At 47.8% G+C, this 24,686-nt stretch overlaps 1 protein-coding gene across 2 annotated transcripts in view; it reads right to left on the reverse strand.

The window, feature by feature from the left end:
• STK39 (serine/threonine kinase 39) overlaps window positions 1–24,686 on the reverse strand; it is a 183,364-nt gene that overhangs the window by 21,469 nt on the left and 137,209 nt on the right. For both annotated transcript variants that reach the window (XM_060257268.1, XM_060257267.1), the window contains 2 exons: window positions 9,572–9,624; window positions 7,308–7,376 (listed from right to left, as the gene is read on the reverse strand). In XM_060257268.1, coding sequence (XP_060113251.1) covers window positions 7,308–7,376; window positions 9,572–9,624 — 122 coding nt within the window. The remainder of the gene's footprint in view (window positions 1–7,307; window positions 7,377–9,571; window positions 9,625–24,686) is intronic.

Raw genomic sequence — 24,686 nt, forward strand, 5'->3', positions numbered from 1 at the left:
CTAGGAGGGCTGTTTTCCATGTTAGGAGATGTAAAGAAATAGAAGCCTTGGGTTCGAAGTGTGGCTTCATTAACTGACTGAGGACCAGAGACAGGCTCCAAGCAGGTTGTATTTTGCGGATTGGAGGGTGAAGGTGAAGGATCCCTTTGAGGAAGGCCTTGGTGGCAGAGTGTGAGAATACAGTGGAGCCCTCAATATGAGGATGGAATGCGGAGATAGCTGCTAGATGAACCTTCAGAGAAGAGTAGGACAGTCCAGCATTGGAGAGAGTTAGAGTGTAAGTCAAAATTTGGTTGATATTAGCTGATTCTGGTCGAAATCTATGTAAGTCAGCGTATTTGGAGAAGCGTTTCCATTTGAAAGCATACGATTTTCTAGTGGCCGGTTTCCTGGCATTGAGCAAGATGTGTCGGACCTCCGGAGTGAAGGTCATAAATTGATCCTCCATGCTGTAAGGCGGAGGAGAGAAGGGTTGTGAAGAAGAACCTTGCCGTTCTGTTGAGAGAGTATGTCCTGGGCTTGAGGGAACCGGTGAAATGCACCGTGCGATAGTAGAAGGAGGGTGGTGAACCATGGTTGGCGGGGCCACCATGGGGTCACTAGGATGCAGTTGGCATTGTCTGACATAATTTTCTGCAATACTCTCGTGATGAGTGGTATTGGAGGAGCATGTAAAGCATTGGTCCGCTCCAAGACTGTAGGAAGGCGTCCCCTGCAGATAGTGGAGACGACTGGCCGCGCGTGTAGAAGCGGGGACATTGTGCATTGTCTGGTGCTGCAAATGCATCTATCTCTGGGGTGCCGAACCTCTGAAACAGAGGGAGAAGATAATGACTGTTGATGGACCACTCATGGTCGTTGATGGATTGCCGACTCAGAGCGTCCGCTTGAATGTTCTGAACTCTGGGTAGATGCACTGCAGATAGGAAAATGCCGTGGGCAATGCTCCAGTGCCATAGGGTTAAGGCTCTCTTGCACAATCTGATGGAGGCAGTACCTCCCTGCCGATTTATGTAGAAGACAGTGGCTATGTTGTCCGATGTGACTTGGACATGTCTGTTGTGAAGCGACGGAAGAAAGGATCGCAGTGCCCTGTGGACTGCCAGCAACTCCAGGCAATTTATGTGGAGAGACCTTTCGTATTCTGTCCACTGGCCTTGTACAGTGAGCTGTCCTAAGTGGGCTCCCCATCCCCACTTGGAAGCATCTGTAGTGACAATCACCGAGGGAGGAGTCTGAGTGAAAGACATTCCTTTGAGCAGATGATGGTCTAAAGTCCACCATTTCAGGGAGGGAATGATGTGAGCTGGAATGGTGAGTACAATGAGCTGATGTTGACGTTGTGGATGAAACGTCCTCACGAACCACAACTGAAGAGGGTGCATGTGAAGTCTGGCAAATAGAAGAACGGAAGTGGTAGCAGCCATCAGTCCCAACATCCTTTGAAAGGTGAACGCTGTCTGAGAGCGATGTAGAATGATATTTTTGGCCAGAGATTTGATGTGCTGTACTCTGTCTATCGGCAGGTAAGCTTTGCATGTCACAGTTGAGAGATGTGCCCCTATAAACTGTATGGATTGAGTAGGGGTCAGATTGGATTTTGTGTGTTGACCTGGAGGCCCAGGGTGGCCAAGAGGGAGAGGGTCGCGGAGACATCAGACTGGAGTTGTTCCTTGGAATGGGAGACAACTAGCCAGTCGTCTATGTACGGGTAGATGGAGATGCGTTGTTGTCTCAGAATTGCTACTACCACCGCCATGCATTTCGTAAATACTCTCGGAGCTGTTGAGAGACCAAAGGGAAGGGCGCGGAATTGATAGTGTTGATTCCCTATGGCAAATCTGAGGAACCTCCTGTGATGGTGGTTGATGGTGAGGTGAAAGTAGGCATCTTGGAGATCTATTGATGCCATCCATGCTTGTTTCGGGATCAGTGGAAGGATGGATTGGAGTGTAACCATCCGAAATTTTTTGTGATGGATATGGAGGTTGAGCTTTCTGAGATCTAATATGGGGCGTAGGTCACCGTCTCTCTTTGGCACCAGGAAGTAGCGGGAGTAGAATCCGGTGTGGTGATATTGAGGAGGGACTGGTTCTATAGCTCCCTTGTCCAGCAAGGTTGCTACTTCTATGAGCAGATGGGGGGACGGAGGGGTAGATATGAACCTGTGGTGTTTTGGAGTCGAACTGAACTCTATGGAGTATCCATTTTGGATGATTGACAGTACCCAAGAGTCCGATGTTATGGCTTCCCAGTTGTGGTAGAATGGCTGCAGTCTGATGTCTGAGCGGTAACGAAGTGGGAGTGGAGCAGGGGAGTCAAAGAGACTGTTTGTTGGTTGGCGTTGTCTTCTTTGTGGTCTGAGGGCGTGCCCTCTGTTGGAACGGTTGTTTAGTTTGAGGAGGCTTACGTCTCCAAGGTTCAGTTTGGCGAGGAGATCTGGAGCGTTTGAAATAGTTAGGCTTCCAGGATCTTTGTTTTATGGCTGACTGAGGCTGAGTGGCTCCTAGTCTTTTGGCCCTTTTCCTGCTGTCATCAACATTGGTGAGGATATCATCTGTCATGGCGTTAAATAGGCCTTGGCCGTCAAACGGCAAATCCTCAATTTTAAATTTGATGTCTGGCTGCAGGGAAGAAGACCCGAGCCAGGCATGTCTGCGCAGGGCAATAGCTGAAGCTAGGGTCCTGGAGGAGCATTGGGCTGCATAGTGAGCGGTGTTTATCTGCTGCTTGCTAACTCTAGAAAGTTCCTGCAGCGTGTGAGTGGCTTGCTTCTGAGTAGCCTCAGGAAGGGCTGTGACCAAGGAGCTCAGCTGGGTGGTAAGGTTGTGAGCATACGCAGAGAAGTATGCCATATAGTTATGGATCTTGGTGGTGGCAGTGGTGAGGGAGTAGATTTTTCTCCCGATGGTGTCAAGTTTCTTGCCCTCTCTTTCAGGAGGGACAGGGTGTCTGGTTTGTTTGGATTTCGATGAGGAGTGGACTATCATCGAGTTAGGAGCCGGGTGGTTGAAGAGGAACTTCGACTCTGGAGCATGTACTTTGTAAAGTGCCTCAACCCTCTTAGACGTAGGTGGTACAGAGGCTGGTTTGTCCCAGGCTTCCTTCAACGTCTCCAGATGGATGGGGAGCATGGGAAATGAAGAGCCCGCAGGGAGGTCTGTGTGAACTAGGTCATAGACCACGTCAAAGACTCTTGGAACATCTGTTGTCAGCTTTACATTGAGGGAGTTAGCCATATTAGATAGCAGGTCTAAATAAGACTTAGGCCCTTTCGATGGAGAGAGGTTGGCTGGTTTGGCTATGTCCGAATCTGGAGAGTGGAGGCCGGAAGCTGAAGAATGAGAGGACACAGATTGCTCTGCTTCTGATTCATCGAGAGTCTCCACTTCTGGAGTCTTCCTGATCTGTTCTGGTCCTGAGAGCTGGGTACGTTTGGAAGGCTCTATAGCCGTAGAAGCAGCTGGAGAAGGTGGTTTTGGCAACGAGATGTATTCACGGTACCGTTGTTGGTCGTCACAGAATCGTTGGTGGTCGTCGTGGTAAGGGTGCTCTCGATGCGGAGAGACGTCTCGGTATCGGGGGCGAATATCCTCGTGAGAGTGATCCCTGTAGTAGGCCCTTTCTAGGTGCCTAGAGTCGTCACGGGACCGAGAATGCTCACGGGTGCGGTGTCTGTAGAAACCGGGAGAGGGTGACCTTCGGTATCTACGGTATCTGCGAGGAGATGGTGATCTGGACCTCGAAGGGGTGTAATAGTAGTAGCGGTCTCTGTGGCCACTTCTAGACCTTTTTTCTCGGAGACGTAGAGGAGTTTCTCTCGGAGTTGAGGGAGCTCTGGTTAGTGACGGGGCCGTGATTGGTTGTCGGAGATTTGGGACTTCTCGGAAGGAGCGATCATCTAGAAAGTTGAGGTGTTGGCTCTTAGTTGAAGTCGGAGACTCGGTACCGAGGATTTGCTCCGGCAGCAACTCGTGCACCGATGGTGATCTGAAGCTGATGCGGACGATTTCCAGTGGTGTGGTGGCCGGAGTCGCGGTGGATTTCGATGCCGGAGTGGTCTGTATCGAGGCAGTAACAGTCGTGTTCGGACGAGGCGTTGGAGGTCGAGTTACGGCGATGGGGTCGAGGACCTTATGGCTAGACTTCGGTTTTTTGGGAGACTTCGGGTCCGAGGGGTCTCTCGAGGTCGACTCGGTACGGTGCCGCTTCTTGGATTCGTCAGACTTCTTTAGGTGTTTGCCGGATTTATGCTTGCTGGGAACCTGAGCCACGGAAGCCACCGGCTGAGTCATTCCCTTGTGGATCAGGGAAGACGGGGAGGTCTGCGAACCCAATGCGTGCGACATTACTGGGCGCAGCGATGACTCTAGCAAATGGCTTTTGAGTCTTGCCGCGCGGTTTTTCTTCACCTGTTTGCCGAACTGGCTACAGTGCACACAGGAGTCTGTTCGGTGTGCCTTGCCAAGGTAGAAGAGGCAAAGAGAATGTCCGTCGGTAGACGGGATTTTCGAAGCACAGCGAACGCACCTCTTAAAAGTTATTTTTTCCTTCCCTTCCATCCGCCCGGAGAGGGGGGGGGGAGAGGGGGACGAAAAACGAAGTATAGAGAAAGATTTTTTTAATATATATATACAATACCAGAATGAAGAGTGAAGAGGAGTGAAGGACAATGAAGAGACGAAGATATAGAGATTCAAAGGACTGCAATGAAAGCGGGAGATCAGCGAGATAGGTGTTCTCCGGACGGCGGTAAAGAAGAAACTGAGTGGGTTGGGCGCCTCCCTCTCGTCTGGGCATGCGCAGACGCTGCCCTCTCCCCGGGACGAGGGGAAAGGCGCGCCAAAATTAACGCTTAAGGATTGCTTTGAATTCTCCGAGATGGGCCCGATCCTGGTGGATAAACCCATATGTGGGACTGCACAGAGACCATGAAGAAGATCAATTCTTTCTTTGTTAGTTCCCAGTTGTCTTTTTCAGCTTGCAATTATGATGAAACCTGGAAGCCACTTATTGGATTTCTGAGACAAAATGCAGTTCTTCCATGTAGAAATGGTTAGAAACTGGTTAAAATTGTAAGGTTACTGTAAACATGTACCAATATGAGTTTAGGAGACTGTATGAAATGTGTGCGAAAAACTATGACATATTTCGTACTAGCCTTTGTCCTGGTCTCATTCTCAGCTCTCAAGTTTGTGCGGGGCAGGAAGGAAGCAGGGAACATGCAGCCCTGCTCCAAAGATGCCAATGCAGAATCCGGGAAAAAGAGTCACATTGAGGAGCCCCGCACAGAAGGAAGGGAAGTGCTAAATGCAGAATCGGCCTATTTTTAATTTAGGGTTGCTGTTTTTTTAGTATCTACTGGGAGATGATGTAATTGTTTTAGATTGCTCTTTTTTTGTCAACTTAATTTTTAATAAAAATTTCAAAGGAAGATTTTAAAAAGACTAAAAAAGAGACATTAGAGAATTTATCCAAGCTTAAAGGGACTGGGAGTAGGTCAACATGCTCTCTCCCTAAAGTCTTCTTCATACTGGGTTTCTAAAGAAGAAGAAGATGACATTGGATTTATATCCCGCCCTTCACTCTGACTCTCAGAGTGGCTCACAATCTCCTTTATCTTCTTCCCCCACAACAAACACCCTGTGAGGTGGGTGGGGCTGAGAGAGTTCTCACAGAAGCTGCCCTTTCAATGACAACTCTTGCGAGAGTTATGGCTGACCCAAGGCCATTCCAGCAGCTGCAAGCGGAGGAGTGGGGAATCAAACCCAGTTCTCCCAGATAAGAGTTCGCACACTTAACCACTACACCAAACTGGCTCTCAAAGCAAAGGCTTGAGTTCCCTACCAAAGATAGAACCAATTTTGGAACACGCTGGGATCCTTCCCCTTTGAGTGACTTCCTCTGATGAGATCTGCCTCCATATGATGAGAGCTCTGCTACTCCCTTTCTCATCTGAAGGCTGTCCTCCTAACATCACTGAAGAAGTTCCCGGGATTATGAAAAGCTTTGAGCAACCCTGAAGAAGTAATTTTATGTTATGTTTACTGAAGTCAGAGAAATTGGCTGGGCCAAAAGAAATTATGCTGCGCTTCGCAAGGCCCATTTCCTAAAAAAGGCCTCATTTCAATAATTTACTTGGGAGATGGGAGAACTGAGGTAATCCAGAACAGAAACTTTTAAATCTCCCCTCCCCCCGTCTTGAGACTGGGAAAGGGGAGTTTCTGTTTCTCTTGCTGTCACCTTATTAGTATAATCCTGGCAGAGACAACATTGACATTGCTTGATACTTATTAGGTATCTGTCCCTCCTTCCTTTTCACACATGATGCAACAAGGAGCACAGGAAGCAATATTTCTTGCCCTGACTATGATTTTTCCTCAGACAACACCACATAACCAAATCTCACTGATTGTGTGGCATACCATCATGAATCCTTGTTTTGGCATTCATGAGGTCAGAGGAAGAGAAGAACCTGCTGAGCCACTTGGTGGGAAGGGCGGGATATAAATCATAAAATAAATTAAATAAACAAATAACAACCAACGCTTGGTGACCCCATCCACAGGACAATCCAAGCAAGACAGAAGTAGAGGTGGTTTGCTATTGCCTTCCTCCACATAACCATCCCTGTCAACCTTGGTGGTCTTCCATCCATGCACTGACTGTAGCTGACCCAGCTTAGCTTCCAACTCTGATAAACTCAGCCTAGGCTGGATTATTTGGGCTGCCTTCATGAGGTAAAGAAAGAAAATAACAAGAGAACCAAGCAGCAGCAGTGAGCAGTATTCCCACCGCAAGTATGTGGAGCAGGCGCTATGCATCATCTTGAAATCCTTTGAGGGAGGGGAAAAGACATCAAAATATCCCCTAAATGCACCACCCTTTCCAGAAGCTATGAAGCTGAAGGGAGGGGAGAGTTTTGACTCAGCACTGAACAAAAGGCTAAAAAAAAAAGGCAGTTGGAGAGGCATAGCTGTAGATAATGAACACCACAAGACACAAAAGCATTTTAAAATGAAACCGAATCTGCAGTTATCATAAACACTGAATGGCAGGCAAAGATACTCTTTTTCCGCCTCACTAAAAGTATTGGCGGTAGGCTGCAGTAAAGAGTTTCAAGTATGCCCAATTTCTTTTAGAATGAGTTGCTGGTTCTCTTGTGAACAGAAGCGAGTAAAGGAAGATTCGCTAACAAGCGCCCTTTTTTGTTGAAAAGCAGAAGAGAGGAGATGTGAGTGGGCCCTTATCCATTTACCATATTGCGTTGTAGCAACAGCATAATTCCAAAATGAAATGTGATTTACCTATAACTACATCGTGGCCGTCAACCAGCCCTGCAGAGAACAGCTCTTGAGATACGCCATCTGCTGTATCTGTGCAGAAATGGGAAATGAATATATATATTTATATATATATATATGTATCAGTCATGATAAAACTGGAGAAACAAAACAAAAAGATATAAAACCAGGGCAGTTTGTTAAGCAGAATATATCCGACCTATAAACACCCATCATCATTCTGTGCTGTGGCCAAAAAGATTCTTTGCTTAGAGATTCCACATGTTTTGCCCTCTGTGGATAACTATAATTTTCAGCACAGGAGAACTTGGAAGATTAATCTTTTCATTCTTCATGAATCTACTGCTGCTCATTCATTTGGCTGCTGGAATGTCTCCTCAGCTTAGGCATCCTTACTGCAGTGCACGCAGCAATAAAAGAGCCTTAAAATAAACAGGGAATGCTTGCCACAAATCCTTCTCTCTTTCCTCACTTTTTATGGAGTCTTAAATTCAAAAGAAACGTTTAAGGCCCATGTTCATGAATGCCTTGGGAAACAAGTATTAAAAAATAAATGCCTGAAACTTGTTTTGCATAAAATGCAGCATTGCATTTGTAATGGAAGGGACAGTGCCTATTTAAGAAAGATCCTCTACCAGAAAGGATGGGAGCTTGCCACAGGTGCCAATTAGTGTTTATAGCAGTTGTGTATTTTTATTTTTTGGTTAGTCTCTCCCTCCCCACCGGTCTGTGCAATCCTTTCAAAGCTAGGATATTTCAAGCAATCCATTCTAGAAAGAACATATTTTGGGGTGTACACACATTGGTATTTTGGGGGTTCATATATATTGAACCAGAAAAATATTGGTATTTCCCAATATTAATCCTAATATCAGTGTGGTATTGGGATTTTGGAAGTATTTAGGAATGTTGAATTTTTTTTTTGCTCCATTATATCCTATGGCCCCCAGAGACTATAATGGAGAATCTGGGACTCTGTGGGGAGGCTGCTTTTCAAGGTAGAGGCACCAAATTTGCAGCCTAGCTGCTGGTGCCCCTCCTCAAGAAACAAAAACCACACAAAATTCAAAAAGACTGGATTAGGAGAACAATTCTATGAGCCCCAGAAGTAGATGCACCATCCGCTGCTGTTTCCAATGGAGAAAGAAAAGGCATTTAAAGGGATGCCATAGGCGAAGTACCCTGCAGGGTTCAAAAGAGTCGAAATGGCACATACACTTCCTAAGACTGGAATAATCTGACTGTCTTGGTGGGGTCATCAGTAGGATTACAGAAACCAAAGCTTCCATATGCTTTATATTATGCCTGCAGTTACAATTTCTACATAGCAACCACTTCCAGGTAGGCCACAATAGCTGACAGGGTCGACAGCACTTAGATCAGCTTTCAGCAGGCTTGCTTTGTACTCTGCATTCCACAAGATGAAGACCAAATGAAACAAACTGCCCTCTATCACAGGGGTGTCAAACATGTGGCCCAGGGCCCGAACCAGGCCCCCAGAGGGTTTCTATCAAGCCCTTGAGCAACTGGCTGTCATCTGCTTCCTTCTCCCTCTCTCTTGCTTCCTCCTGCATAACAGTTTGCTTTGCAAGGCTTGCTCAATTGCACAAGAGCAACAGAACCTCTATTTTCTCCACTGGCTAAAGCTCCTCCCTTGAGGATAAAGGGGGGGGGAGGGAGAGCTTGCTTTGCCAGGCTCTTTCAATTGCACAGTAGAGCTACTGAGCCAAGCCTCACTTCCTTCTATTGGCTGAGGTTCCTCCCCCTCCTGGTCCCCTGGGGAAGGAAGAAAAGAGCCAGAGCTTCCTTTGCCCAATTCCCTGGATCCCATGGAAGAAATATAGAGAAAGCACCTTTAAGACCAACAAGTGCTAATGTTTTAAGTATGTTTTATTTTAGGTTTTTAAAAAATCTTTGTGTTTATGTCCTTTATAAAGTTTATATCTGCTACCTAATCTTAAACAGGTCCACACATGGCCCGGCCCAAAAAGGTCTCATTCGGCCCTCATAACAAATTAGTTTGACACCCCTGCTCTATCAGTATATGATACCCTCTCTGCCTCCCACAATAGTCAGAACGCTTCATAACTGTCACTAAAAATGTAAAAAAGTGGCACCATTTTTGTTTTGGCTAAGTAGTGCAATATAAAACACTTGGTTGGTGCAAGCGATTTCATAGTGCCAATTTATATTAAACTATAAACAGAAATCAATTTCCGAAATACCATTTGGAGTCATAAAAGCATAATTTCAATTAAAAGCCTTACCTCTGCCTGGAGTAAACTCGAATCGTATGTCATTAAGTTCCTTTCTGGAATTCCTGGAGGGGGGGAAGGAAGCCATGGTAAACATCAAAATGTAATGAAGTGCAGCTTGCTCACCCTAAATGCATTCAAACTTTATAAATAAGTTGCTGTTAATATGCAGGCCATATTTTACAACTTTATGTTCTTGTCTTTCCCCCCAAACACATTACAAGTGTGCATGGGAAAAGCCCTGGAGAGTTTAACTATATTGCTTTTCTAAGACAAGTCTGCAATTGCACATTTTTGTAGTTGCGAGGGACGGCTGTATCTAATTTTTTAAAAATGCATATAATTCCAGTCTGAACCTCAAAGACATCTCAACATCTTTTCTCTGAAGGCAAGAGAGCACTTGAAGACTGCAGGCTTGAGTCTTTCCAAGCTTAGATCATTTGACAGAACTTTATGTTTCTGACCTTCTGTCTCAACTCAGTGGCTTTTGAAGGTAAACAGATTTAGAACGTTATGCATACAAAGCTTGTACTGTATCACTGAGTGACATGACACTTGCCACAATAAGGGATAACCCATGGAATTACTAACAGAAGAACAGCCATGACAGATCAGTCCAATTAGTGTAGCATCCTTTGCCATACAGTGGCCAACCAGATGTTCTCCAAAAACATGTTACAAATTCCTACCACCAGCTACTGCTGCTATGCCACACACACCCTTCTTCTGAACTTATCCTGACGCTGTGCACTAATGTTATGAATGCCGTTCCCAATCCAGGGAACCAGTTATTCTTCTTCTATTATTTGTAGTTATGAATATTTATATCAAGGCTAAACAAATATTAAAATTGGACAGACTGCTTCAAGCCTAGTTTATCTGTTCTCTATTAGACATACATCTGAATGTGTATGAGAAAAGGGAGAGAAAGGCTTGCTATTCCCTGCCAAACCTCCCTCCCCCAAGACTTCAGTGTGTGATTGGGTATAGGACCTGCTGATAGGTAAGTTGTTCCCAGAATTCCTTTCTAGAAGAGGTATCAAGGTTTATAGTTTTAAATAAATAAGCATGTACATTAAACACATGACATTTAGGATCATTTTACAGGCAGGTGTAAAAAAAAATACTGAAAATATAGAACACTGGAAGACAAAACATGAATTAGCTAATATTCACATTATATATGCCTCTCTCCTCCTTGAGAAATGGATCAAGTATTTCTTGTTTCACCGGGATCATCAGGGTATTGTAAAAGTGGGATAAAGAGGGGGAAAGTAAAATAACAAAATAGCCATTGTCATGACATCATTTCTGGGAAAACTTGGAAGTGATGTCACATCTTTCTAGGAACTGGCTGAAATTCCATATTAAAACCATGCGGTTTTTTGGCAATTCCTAGAGAGGCATTAGATCACTTCTGTGACTTCCCCAGAAGTGATGTCACCCCATGAGCACATAGGTCCCATTCCCCTCCTCATTGCAGTCATATGCACAATGTGGAGGAGGAAATGTTTGTGTGCTTGCTCCTTCCTCATCATAGCATACACTGTTTTCTGAATGTTGCTGATCGTGGTTGGAAGCATACGTGCAGACACTTCCTCTGCCTAGGTGTGGGGGGGGGGGGGGAGGCAGTGCAGTCATAAATGATTCACTCTTACCTCTTTGACTGAAGTAATAACAAAAATTGAAGATATTTATCTTTCATTTTATGTTGCGATCTGCCCTGAGCCTGCTTGCAGGGAGGGCGGAATATAAATTTGAATAATAAATAATAAAATAATTTTTGCAAGTACATTTAAAGTAAATCTAACCAGGGCTTTTTAAGTAGAAAAAGCCCAGCAGGGACTCATTTGCATATTAGGCCACACACCCCATGTCACCATTGTTTCACACAGGGTTTTTTTTTGTTGAAAAACCCCAGCAGGAACTCATTCGCATATTAGGTCACGCCCCTTGACACCAAGCCAGCTGGAACTGCCTTCCTGTGTGTTCCTGCTCAAAAAAAGCCCTGGATCTAACTACAACCATTTAATTTACACATATATGAGAAGTAAATGCTATTTGTTGTAACAGGACTTAATTTCAAATACATCTATTTTGGAATAGGCCAGGGAAATCACCTTGAAGTATTTTCTGTTACTGAGAAAAAAGCAAAGCCTGATTTCTTGGGGAAAAAATAGGAACACTAGATTTAGCCTACCCACTCCACAATCTTTACTCTGACTCTTGTTTAAGAGGCATCCATTTAAAGAAAGTGAAGCCCCGCTTGTGGCAATGCGATGGCAAATCTTGCCTCCTCCATCTCCAATATCAAGTGGTCCATCTCCTGTTCCAAGGGAAATGTACTTCACAAATGCACGCCAAGGGCCCGTGAAACACACAGAGCTACTTCTCTGCCTTGTCATATGGATGTGCATCTTGCTAGTATGAAGTAAAATGGCTGATGGCATTCTGTTTTGAAACAGTTCCCCCAGGGATAGATGATCCCTTCCAGAATATGTCTGAAGGCGGATGGCTATGTACTTCACCAGCTTCTTGTTTTCTATCAAACTGCACAAGCAATTTCACCAGTTCTGCTCTATTCAAAGTCTGCTTCATCCATGCACAATGAGGCATGTTTTTTAAAAGTCCACACAGGTTTTCCTTGAACCATAAATATCTTCTTTTAAAAATTTGACAACAAGGGTAATCTACATTTCCGCTCTACTCTTGGTTGACACTTTCCGCTGTCAACAAAGGAGGCGAAGAGAAGATAACCATTTCATTTTTGGAAACAGCAAGTGGGCAAAGCCCAGATAGGAACGTAATTGCCGCAACACACTTTTTTTGCCCAGCGAATAGCTCAATCTACTTGAAAAGCTAATAGCAGTGAAATGTGTTTTGCGGTCCATTATTCTTCTGTTCTTCAGCACAGAAATGGTAAGCAGGCTCATATTTCAGTTTACCAGGCCATGAAGACTTGCTGTGGGAAAAACTAAATCCAGCATCCAGGCCCACTCAGCCATGACTCAGAACCATTATCACTTGCTAAACACATATTAAGAAAATGTCACACAGTTACAAAAAAAACAGAAGCATCCAAGAGCTACAAAAATGGACTGGCAAAGGCATAAGATACAAACTTTTACACAGTGAACTAAAGTGTATGCATGTGTGAGAGAGATCACCTGCTAAGCTACCCGCTTTTTTTTTTTTAAGGTAAATTAATTTCTTGCCGTCCCATTTCTTGATTCTGATCGAACGGATATTATAGAAAACGCCATCATGTGGTAAAAAATAATTATGCAAAACTGTTTTGACCATTAACTGTGCAAGTGGTATTAAGTTCTTTTGCTTTCTTCAGCAGTTCAAACCATTACTCAGAAAGCATTTGCATATGACACAAAACCACCAAGCTTAAAATGAAGTTTCTGAAGTAGAAAAAGTGGCAACTCCAGTAGTTTGTTCTAGGCCCCTCCTCGAGGTCAACTACCAACATCAGAGCTACTGAGAAAGCTGAACAGAGGCTGACAGGCAAAGACCCCACGGGCATTCATAGTCCAGCTAGAGTGACCCATGGTACTCTTCCAATGCCATGTAACAGCCTAGCCAGTCTTCATATGTAAAAGAGTTTGGGGGTCTCTTTCATCTTCTCTTCGTACTATTTATGCAGCTTATTTTAAATACACAACCAACTGGCAGTTAGCCAGCTTGAATATTCATGATCAGGTCAGACATAAATAAAAATAAACTGAGGATCTGAAGCACCCTCTTACTGTCTAGCTGATCTTTCTCTAAATCAAGTCAGTCTTAAGAGATGCTGTGGGAGCTTTCCTACAGCAGCAGCAGCTGTTCCTACTCAAAGTCAAGTGTACCTTTCAAATTCTAGATGCAGAAGTTGTGGGTATTTTGAATGGGTCGGAACAAGTCTCTGTGCCCATCTTCTAACCGAGGGAATGTAATACAAACAATATTCTTCCAGTACGCTTGCCCAAATTTTGGTTGGCTCATTTTCTACAGGCACATTCAGACTTGATGCAAAATGGCCACTATGAGGCAGCTTTCAACCATCCAATAGGTGCTGCCAGTGACACAAAATATGCAGTTGGTGTCAATGTATGCGGTGAGTCTGTATAAGCAGAGCAGCCTGGTATACTGTGCAGCTGTTACACAGAGGAGGAGGAGAGAAGTTTGGATTTATCCCCCGCCCTTCACTCAAAGTCTCAGAGTGGCTTGCAATCTCCTTCCCTTTCCCTCTGCGCAACAGAAACCCTGTGAGGTAGGTGGGACTGAGAGAGCTCTGAGAGAACTGCTCTTGAAAGAACAGTTCTGAGAGATCTTGTGACTGACCCAAGAAAACATCCATGCCCTTCAGGATTTCCTACCTTTCTGCAGGGCTTGCAAGGCAGACATGTTCCATCATGCTTTTGGTTGAGGACAGTGATGGGACAATAAATAATCTGGCACTCTCAGGTTCCCCAGCCCCCCCCCCCCCCCGCCTTGCCTACCCTCTGAAGTGGGGAGTGGTAATGCTATCAAATTTGCTTGCCATTTGAACTGTTTATTAACTACAATTTCACTGTATTTTGATGTTAGCTAATGTAACTGATTTTGAGTGCCAGTTGTTTTTAGGCTGTTTATTTTGATGTAAGCTGCCCTGAGACCTGTGTGAGGGGAAGAGTGGCCTAAAAATCTAAATAATAAATAAAGGTCACATCAGCAGCTGCATGTGGAGGAGTGGGGAATCAAATCTGGCTCTCCGAGATTAGAGTTTGCACTCATAACCACTACACCAAACAGGCAGTTCAGGTAACTTTCAGGTGGCAGTCATATTATAAAAGTTTGCCATCCAACCTGGGTTGGAGAGGAGGTCTAAAGAAATGCAGGCAGGATGCAGAAGTTCCACAGCCTGTATGCTGCAGTATCCAAAAATAACTGACAAAATTTGAAGAGAATCACAATAAGTATCATCATGAAACTTAAGAACGAATCTTTGCAATGGCTGCCCAACTAAACACAGCCATTTGGAGAAACCCTGCAGCCTGTGTGTGAATAAATTTGCTTTCAAGACAAGTGAGAAGCAGAGGTGGTCTATCATTGCCTTCCTCTGCAGAGCCTTCCTTGGTGGTCTCCCATCCAAGTACTGACCCTCCCCACAGCTTCTAAGATTAGGCTAGGCCATGCCACCTTCCCTCCCCCCTGGAGTTTGCAGAGCCTCTAATCTGTAATGAAGTGGGCAGGCAGACTGAAAAACAAGGAAACTCATTGCCACAACCAACCCTGTTCTCCTAGCTCATAGTCTGTGGCTGCCACTTTAGACAGATCAAGAGGCAGGAGAAAACCCGGGACAGCCATCTGAATGAGAAGTGAGAGATGACAGGGAAAAGTACCAGAAGCAATACACTTTCCCTACTCATTAAAGTGAGATGGTAACGGTGACTGAGAGAGAAGGCAGTGGAATGGATGATTTGAATGGCTCTGAATGGTTGATGATGCCTGGAATTTGAGATGAGCCCAGGACATTAAAGAAACGCAAACCAAACTGGATAGAGTTGAAGGAAGTGACTGAAAAGAGAGGTATTACCACAGTTAAGTGACATACGCTGCCCACATGATTTCACAGCACACCACTGTTTTACCACCATTCTAATATATATATATATTCCCTGTGACAGTCAGAGCACACAAATGTATCCCATCACAACCGAAGCCAACGAAAGCAGTGCTCTGAATAAGTCAATAGGAGCTGTGTACTGGGAAGGAGTCAGGTTTGACAGGTAGAGATTCGGTCAGTTAGGTGCTGATGATTGAGAGGCTGAGGTTGCATAGTGAGAACCTGGCACTGAAATAGAAAAATCAGGGGAACAGGAGTGTGAAATATCTGTGGAGATTTCAGAGGTTTAGTTAACTTCCGCTTGTCTGGGTAAAAACAGGTTTCTTACCTGTAACTGATGATCTTCAAGTGGTCATCTGTGCAGTCACACCGATGGGAGAAGGCGCCTGCGCCGATCACGATCGGTAAACTTCAAAGCTGCGGATTTCCGCGCCTCCGTCCCAGTGCGCATGCCCAGACGCCCCACTGCGCATGCCCACCGGGACGGGGAGCGGACATCCCGCCAGTTCCTTCTGACCGCTGCGTTAGCCCACAGATGGACCGACAGCAGAGGGGAAGGAGGGCGGGTAGTGTGACTGCACAGATGACCACTCGAAGATCATCAGTTACAGGTAAGAAACCTGTTTATCTTCTTCGTGGTCTCTGTGCATCACACCGATGGGAGACTAGCAAGCCAAGGTCCTACCTGGAGGAGGGAGCGGCGGTCCATCAGGAAGAGACAGACTGCAACACAGCGCGGCCCACCGAAGAGTCCTGACGCCTCCTCAGGTCCAGCGCATAATGCGAAACGAAGGTATGCGCCGAGGCCCATGTGGCAGCCTTGCAGATGTCCGGAAGAGGGACCCCTCTCATGAAAGCCGTTGAGGCCGCCACAGCCCGCGTGGAATGGGCCCGGACTGGCGTCTTGCGGAGGAGGTAGCAGAGTCGAATGGTCCCAGTAATCCATCCCGACAGCCGTTGAGACGAAATCCTCCGTCCCCGCGACGCGGATGCGTATGACACAAATAGTCGAGGGTCCCTCCGGGAGCCCTTCGTGCGATGGAGATAAAAGGACAGCGCCCGCTTGACATCCAGAGCGTGTAGCCGATGCTCAGAGTCCGACGCCGGGTTGGGAAAAAACACCGGCAAGCACAGATCAGCATTCAGATGAAATGGAGAGAGCACTTTCGGCAGAAAAGTTATATCAGGCCGAAGCACCACCCCCTCCGGGGTGAAGCGCAAGTAAGGGTCATCACACCGGAGAGCCGCCAGCTCGCCCACCCTCCTGGCCGACGTGATCGCCACCAGAAAGGCCGTCTTCCAGGCTAAAAGATGAGGGGGGCACGTGGCCATCGGCTCAAATGGCTTAGCCATCAAGGCTTTCAACACCAAAATTAGGTCCCAAGCCGGCGCCGGAACCTTGATAGTAGGGTACAGCCGGGTAATCCCCTTAAGGAACTTCTTTGTATCCGGATGAGCAAAGACGGAATATCCCTCCACCCGGGAATGCTCCGAGGAAACAGCCGCCAAGTAGACCCGGACGGAAGACACCGTCAGGCCCCCGTCCAGCATGGACAAGATAAAATCAAAGATGACAGGCAAGCCTGCCCCGCGAGGCTCAACCCCAGCGTCCTCAGCAAACCGGACAAACCTCGCCCACTTATAGGCATAGGACTGCCTAGTAGAAGACTTTCTGCAGTTCAGTAGGACGAAGCGCGCCCGGTCCGATAACTGCGAGCGCTGAGGCGCCACGCCGTCAATTTCAAGTGCGGCACATCGTGGTGTAGGACCTGGCCCTGATGGGAAAGCAGAAGGTCCGGGGCCTGTGGGAAGTGATGAAGCTCCCCGTTGGCGAGACGCAGAACTATCGGGAACTACTGCTGCCTCGGCCACCAAGGGGTGACCAGGATTCCCACCGGTCTGTCCCGCAGGATTTTGTGCACCACCCTGGTTATCAGCGGAATCGGGGGGGAAAGATAAACGCTGAGGTGGCTCCATGGAACTAGGAGTCCGTCCCCCAGAGACCCGGGGTCCGCTCCCCCCCTGCTGCAAAAAAGTTCGCACTTTTTGTTGTCTTGCGTTGCAAATACGTCCAATTGGGGAGTCCCCCAATGCCGGAACACTGGACTCAAGAACTCCCAGTTGAGCTCCCATTCGTGCAGGGAGGTCCCCCCTCGGCTGAGGAAGTCCGCCCGCACATTCAGCTCCCCGGGGAGATGGGTCGCGGCAATCGAAACCCCCAAGGTCTCGCATAACTCCCAGATGGTCACGGCAAGCAAACAGAGGCTGCAGGAGACCGTGCCCCCTTGTCGGGTCACATATGCCATGGCCGTTGTGTTGTCTGTTAGAATGGCCACCGAGTTGCCCCGAATCAATGTTTGGAAGGACTGGAGAGCGTGGTATATGGCCAGCAATTCCAAGAAGTTGATGTGCCGGCGAAGGTGATGGTCCGTCCAAGGGGCCCCCACGCAAAGACCTTGAGTGTGCGCCCCCCAACCCCAGAGGGATGCGTCCGTCGTAATCATTACCGTCGGGGCCCGCCTCTGGAAGGGGACGCCCTCCGTCAGCCAACACTTCAGTCCCCAACAGTCCAGGGAGGCTACCACCTCCGGAGGGACGTGCAGTAGTCGAGAGAGGGGGTCGACATTGCACCGGAAAGCTCTCAGGAACCATAGTTGTAGCGGGCGCATGCGGAGTCTCGCTAGACCGATGACAGACGTAGTGGCCGCCATAAGTCCCAACAGTCGCTGGACTTGCCGGGCTGACAAGGTAGGGTACTGGCGTACTGCGTGGACCATTCGCACAATGGCGTCCGCCCGATTCGGAGGGAGAAAAGCTCTGCAGACCGTAGTGTCCAGGATCGCCCCTATAAATTGCACCCTCTGAGAAGGGCAGAGGTGAGACTTTCCCCAATTGACCTGCAGGCCCAGGTTGGCCAAGAGAGTCACAGTGACGTCGATGTGCTGCAGGAGGAGCTCCCTGGAGTCCGCCACCAACAGCCAATCGTCGATGTACGGAAACACCGTTACCCCCTGCAGCCGCAGGTGGGCCGCCACGACCACCATAGTCTTGGTGAAGACTCTCGGGGCTGTACATAGGCCAAAGGGTAGGGCCCGATATTGGAAATGGTCCTCCCCTATGGCGAAGCGCAGGAACTGCCGGTGACTCGGAAGGATGGAAACGTGGAAATACGCATCCTTCAGATCCAACGTCGCCATCCAGTCGCCACAACTGAGAAGCGGCAGGATGTGCTGCAAGGACACCATGCGGAACCTGTCGCATTGAACGAAGAGATTTAGGGCCCGGAGGTCCATGATCGGCCGTAATCCCCCGTCCTTCTTCGGGACTGTAAAGTAACGGGAGTAAAAACCACGGCCCCGCTGGCCCAGAGGAACCACTTCGATAGCCCGTTTGCAGAGGAGAGATTGCACCTCTTCCTGGAGGGACGGGGAAGGTGGGGTATAAACAAAATGCGGGGTCCGGGGAAGACAAATGAACTCTATCCCGTACCCGCGTTGGATAACTGATAAGACCCAGAGGTCCGAAGTAATGCGGGACCATGCTGACAAAAGAGGGAAAAGGCGGGTAGGATCCACAGCCGTGGATAGGCACGGGGCCGGGAGGCAGTCAAAGGCCCTGCTTCTGTTGTTTAGACCCCTTCTGTCTGGCTTCGTACACCAGGACTGTTCCGGTGACTTGGAATACGGCTTCTTGGGCCACGGTTTCCATTGGCGCTTTTGAGGACGAGAGGTGGACACCCCCAAGTTTCTGGATGTCTTCATGCTCTTATCCAGCTCTTGGAGTACAGAGTCAGTGGTGGAGCTGAAGAGACCCGACCCGTCAAAGGGAAGGTCCTCAATAAAAGCCTGTGTGTCCGGCTGGAGCGCAGTGGACCGTAGCCAGGAATGGCGCCGCAGTGAGATGGCCGCCGTCAATGCCTTGGCACAGGTGTCCCCAGAATGTTTGGCCGCATTTAGTTGTTGCTTCGCCAACAGCATTCCTTCCTTCTGAAGCTTCTTCAGAGCACTCCTACTCTGATCCGGAAGGGTATGGAGAATTGTAGAGACCTGGTCCCATAAAGCATACTGGTACCTGCCCATGCACGCCGAATAGTTGGCTATTTTTACGCCGAGGGAGCCCGTCGAATAAAGCCGTCGGCCCATTGAATCAAGCTTCCGGCCCTCCTTATCAGGGGGGGGGGGGTGGAGTGTGTCTTCTTGGCTTTGGACGAGGAAGACACAACCACAGAATTAGGCCTCAGATGGGTGTAAAGGAACTCTGCTGTGCTCTCTTGGATCCTATACATATGATCCAGACGTTGCGAAGACACTGGGGTAGAGGCCGGCTTGTCCCAAGAGGACTTCGCTGTCTACAGCATGACATTTGTGAGCGGAAGCGCCACCGCAGTTGACGTGTCCCTCTGGACAATGTCGAATACACTGTCTGTGACTACCGGTTGCGGCTGTTCCGTGGTGAGGGACAATGACTGCGCCATTCGTCTGACCAAATCCCCGTAAGATTTTAAGTCCTCTGATGGGGAAATGGGGTGCTCGTCCGAAGTTTTGTCCGGCGGGGAAGGCACCTCAGGGGAGGAATCTTCCATCTCCTCCGGGGACGATTCCCGGTGCGATCGTGGAGACGCCGAATCCGAAGGCTCCGAAGGATTCTATACCGGTGGCGACACCGGTGCCGCCGGTTTGGTAACAAGCTCGGGAGCAGGCTTGGGGCGTTGTTCGACCTCGGGTGGTTTCGGTACCGAGACCGGTGCCGATGGGGCCGATGCCGACGCTGACCGCTTCGGGGTATGGTAGGATGTTCGAGAGCGATACGACGTTTCCGACCGCTGGTCCCACTCCGATTGTTTGGGGGGGAGCCATGGAAAAGGTGGTGGCATGGAATACGCTCCATACAGGTACTGCCATTGGCGCTGGTCCCAAGGCACATGAGTCACAGGTCGATCTTGAGCGTCATCACGGCGTGGAGAACGGATGTCGAAGGGTCGATCCCGACCGGTGTCCCATCGATCCCGCAGTGGGCTTCGGGGGCGAGGGGTCCTTGGCCCTGGTGTGAGGCGGCCCGTCGGACTTTTGTCGGGTTTGAGAGGCTGCGCCAACTCGATCTCGGAGTCCGAGTCCGATATGACGAGCTGGGTGGACATTGACGAAATCGGGGGGCTTCGCCGATGCACCGGCGACGTGAAGAGCTTCAGCGGGGGACCGACCCGCGTCGGTGCCGGGGGCGATTCAGGAGAAATCTGTAGTGGAGGCTTAGAATGTTTGGCTTTATCGGCCTTCTTAGCCTTTTCCGTGTGCTCTCCAGCGTCATCCTTGTGCCGTTTGGCAGGCACAGAGGGTTCCGCGGCGGAAGCCGAGCCCGAACGTTTTAGGGGGCGATCGGCATCGGTTGGAGCTCGATCGGCGTCAACAGTTTTCGATGTCGACGGTTCGATGGGCGCGGTGGCCTGCTCCTCCGCCATTTTCTTGGGGGTAAGCGCCTGCTAACTACACTAATATATACAGCTATTAACAAATCGAACGAAGTTCACCGACCGTAGCCTATGGATTGACTGATCAGCGCGGCGGTCAGAAGAGAACTGGCGGGATGTCCGCTCCCCGTCCCGGTGGGCATGCGCAGTGGGGCGTCTGGGCATGCGCACTGGGACGGAGGCGCGGAAATCCGCAGCTTTGAAGTTTACCGATCGTGATCGGCGCAGGCGCCTTCTCCCATCGGTGTGATGCACAGAGACCACGAAGAAGATCTGAGGTTTTACGATACGCTGGAAGGGTTTACTGAGTCGAATGCAGACAGGACAAACATTTGACCCATGGAGCAGAACTGGCCTGCCCAGGGCTCTTATCTGACCCATGAGTAACTGGGTGGAAACCAGTATGAATGTGGACCAGAAGGGTCTATATTAGGATATTATACCCCCCTGCTGAGTCCCTCCCTTCCCCAAACATGGGCCCTTTCCCTATTGGTCTTCCCCCAGATCTTCAGGAATTGCCGAGTCTGGAGTTTACATAAGGGCAAGAAGGGCCAGTTTGGCCACAAGCTCTGTGCAGCCAACCCTCTTGAGTCTGCTAACCTTGGCCAAGGCATTGGGCTGGGATGCGCTGCCTGCTACCACCTCCTATTCATAAGGCTTCTGCCTCTGCTTCCTGGGCTGCTGGAAAGATGGCTGGCTGTTCATGTGTGGTACGCAGAACTACTTTAACTCCACCCCCCTGAACCCAGAAGTTCCCATTTGCAGACAGCCTGGGAAAGGAACCTGCGGGCATAGGATGCTGTGGAAAGCTGTTGGTCTGCTCACCAAATATGAGAACTTATCTAAGCATGTGAACAGAGCAACAGGCTGGGTGTGCTGTGCACAAGAGCCCAGAAAAGAAAGAAAAGCAAGGGGCACCATGCATGCAGAACGCTGAGGGTTGGGGGCAGAGGAGACCCACCAAGTTGGGTGAGTGGATTTGCACGCAGCAGAGGCAGGTACTGGATGAGCATCTGTGCACTTGGCACATGGGGAAAGAGTTTGATTCCCCACTCCTCCACTTGCAGCCTTGGGTCAGCCATAGCTGCTGTGAGAGCTCTCTCAACCCCACCCACCTCACTGGGTGTCTGTTGCGAGGAAAGAAGATAAAGGAGATTGTAAGCCGCTCTGAGACTCTGATTCAGAGAGAAGGGTGGGGTATAAATCTGGAGTCGTCTTCTATTTCGGGTGGTTTCATGATGCAGTGGAGCTGGCAGGAAACAAGTCTGCGAAAGGCAATTAAAGTGGGGTTGGCATCTTTAGAGAGTGGCAGCACTTGGACTATTGCTTGTTGTGGTACTGGGGAGCATCGCCGTTCTCCTTGTGGTTCAAGGTTGCTGCTGAATTTGGGACTTTAACAGAGGCAGACGTAGCATTGTGTGGCTGCCTCATCCCCCTCCCCTCTCCAAAGCCTGATGGACTGTAGAAGTTTCTTTAAGGCAGGGCTTGTTGGGTTTCCTGGTTGGTGCCACTTGGCCAGCTGTCTTTGGTGGCTGTGCCTGCAGCAGTGGAATGTAGCACTTCATGCTCCAGATCATCAAAAGCTTCTGAAATGTGTTAAGTCTTTGAAGAGCCAAGAGAGTCTCTGGTTCTTCCACCTCAACTGTCAGGGTGTGCAAAACTTCTTGCGCATATCGAGTAAAGGGTGGTTAAGTAGGTGCTGAGGAGCGGTGAGGGTCACAGTCCAAAAAAATACCTCTGGTACCTTGCATTATGTTTTATGGCACACATGGCTCGACAAAGTTGAGAGCCAGTTTGGTGTAGTGGTTAGGTGTGCGGACTCTTATCTGGGAGAACCGGGTTTGATTCCCCACTCCTCCACTTGCACCTGCTGGAATGGCCTTGGGTTAGCCATAGCCCTGGCAGAGGTTGTCCTTGAAAGGGCAGCTGCTGTAAGAGCTCTCTTAGCCCCACCCACCTCACAGGGTGTCTGTTGTGGGGGAGGAAGGTAAAGGAGATTGTGAGCCGCTCTGAGATTTGGAGTGGAGGGCGGGATATAAATCCAATATCTTCTTCCTCAAAGTAACATTTATGTCAGATCTGGCCCTCATAACAAATAAGTTTGACACCTTGAGTCTAATGTGTAACTTACTGCTGCATTTACGCATAATAAGCCTGCCTGAGAGAGGGATTTTCCTCAGACGCATATTGTTCAAACCCTAAATCCCATAATTCCTGTTTTAAGTGTTAATACTTACCTCAGCTGTGTGTTTCTTTCTGACTAAACTTTTTTTTAAAAAAAACCATCTGTCAATTTTCCTTTACTTCATTATCCCTCACTTATTGATCCAGGTTTGGGAGGCTTCATATGCAGGCCCAGATTACATCACCTGGAATCTTCTAAAATTACCACTGAGAACCCCGGTGCAGTGGGTTATGTAGAAAATTGTGATAGGAGGAACCCTGCAAGCTAGTATCTAGTTCCAGGAATTCCACGCTTTTGCATTCTATTTTAATTAGGTATATAGTACTGCATTTCTGGGAAAACTACATTATTTACTCATTTTATATTTCAGATATTTTAGAAGCTGAAGAACAGTGTGCAAAGCGGATCATTTTAAAATGCCAAGCCTAACCCTTGGTTCAGAAATCCCACATAAATTAGTGCAACGGTAGATAAAATAAAATGAAACACTTAAAAAAAAACAAAAAACACCCTGCAATTAAGTAGAAACGCCATAAAATGACTTTAGCCTTCGTTTTGTCACGATAAAACACATCCCAGAATTATGAGCTCATTAATTGCCGTGTCCCGGAATACGGTGCTATTTCAATCATTTCCTATGATGCAGTAAATATTGATCTTCCATTTTGTAGGGTACACGTGAGAAAACCACTGCACCAACCATAATTGGCGTTGTCCTATAAATCGCACCATCATTGTTTAACTGCACAACATATCTGGATAACAGGCCACAGAGATAAGAGCATTTAATATTCTGAGACTTCTGTAACTTAGGGTTACCAGCTCCAGACTGGGAAATACCTGGAGATTTTGAGGGTGGAGCCTAAGGGGGGGTGGGGTTTGGGCAGGAGAGAGACTTCAACTGTCAAATCCCTTATTTACTGCGCAGGCCTGTTGTATGTCTTGCATGGAATGTGTGTCTAGATTATAGCCACAGGAATTTGGCACCTTCTTCGAGTGGGAAAACGTTCACTTCAAGACCGGTAGCTCCCACCTTAGAATGCTGTTATCTCAGGGTAGCCATGCCCTGAGAGGACTGTTGATGTAACATTTAACCTTTGTAGTATGCAATGTCTGCCTTTGTAGTCTGAAATGCCTGCATGCTCTAAATTGGGAGCGCTGTTAACTGTCAGTAACTGCCTATATAATTTTTGTCCTGTTCAAAGTGAGTCAGTTCCTTCACTGACCCAGTGCCTGAAGTATACCATGCTACCTTCTATTAAAATGCTTATTTGAAAATACAAAGAGCCGCTCTTTTGAAGGACTTGAGGACTTGACATCAACAGGGTTTCATGCCACAGAATCCACCTTCGAAAGTGCCCATTTTCTCCAGGTGAACTGATCTCTGTCATCTTGAATTGTAAAAGAGGGAGATATCCAGTAACCGCTTGGAGGCTGGCAATCCTATTCATAAGAGTTGCTATATTCATATACTGGATTGGTGAAATGTCTTTCTCTTTTAATCTGAGAGTTGCGCTTGAAGAAAAACTGCTAAAATAGCCACAAGGTCAAGGTAGTACTTAAAGCAGATTAGAAAGTAGCAGCAAACAATTTTCAGAATAATTGCTGTTTCAACTGTATTTGTCTGAGAATTCAATCATTTCTAATTGAAAGCAAGTTCATCCTTTGCAATGTGGCAGGAACGAGACATTTAGACATACAGTTAGGTTTTTAAAAAAAAAAAATACAAGTAATGTTTTCCATTTAGAAACTTTTAAGTCTCAGACAGGATAGGATTGACAGAGCTGCAAAAGAGGACTTCAAGTTCTCTACAAACTTGAAGTCACAGAGTAGCAGAAAAATAAAAAACAAAATGTTGAGGGATTGAAACTCCTCCAAATAATGG

Source organism: Heteronotia binoei, chromosome 16 (genome assembly GCF_032191835.1).
Source record: "Heteronotia binoei isolate CCM8104 ecotype False Entrance Well chromosome 16, APGP_CSIRO_Hbin_v1, whole genome shotgun sequence".
Taxonomy (NCBI): Eukaryota; Metazoa; Chordata; class Lepidosauria; order Squamata; family Gekkonidae; genus Heteronotia; species Heteronotia binoei.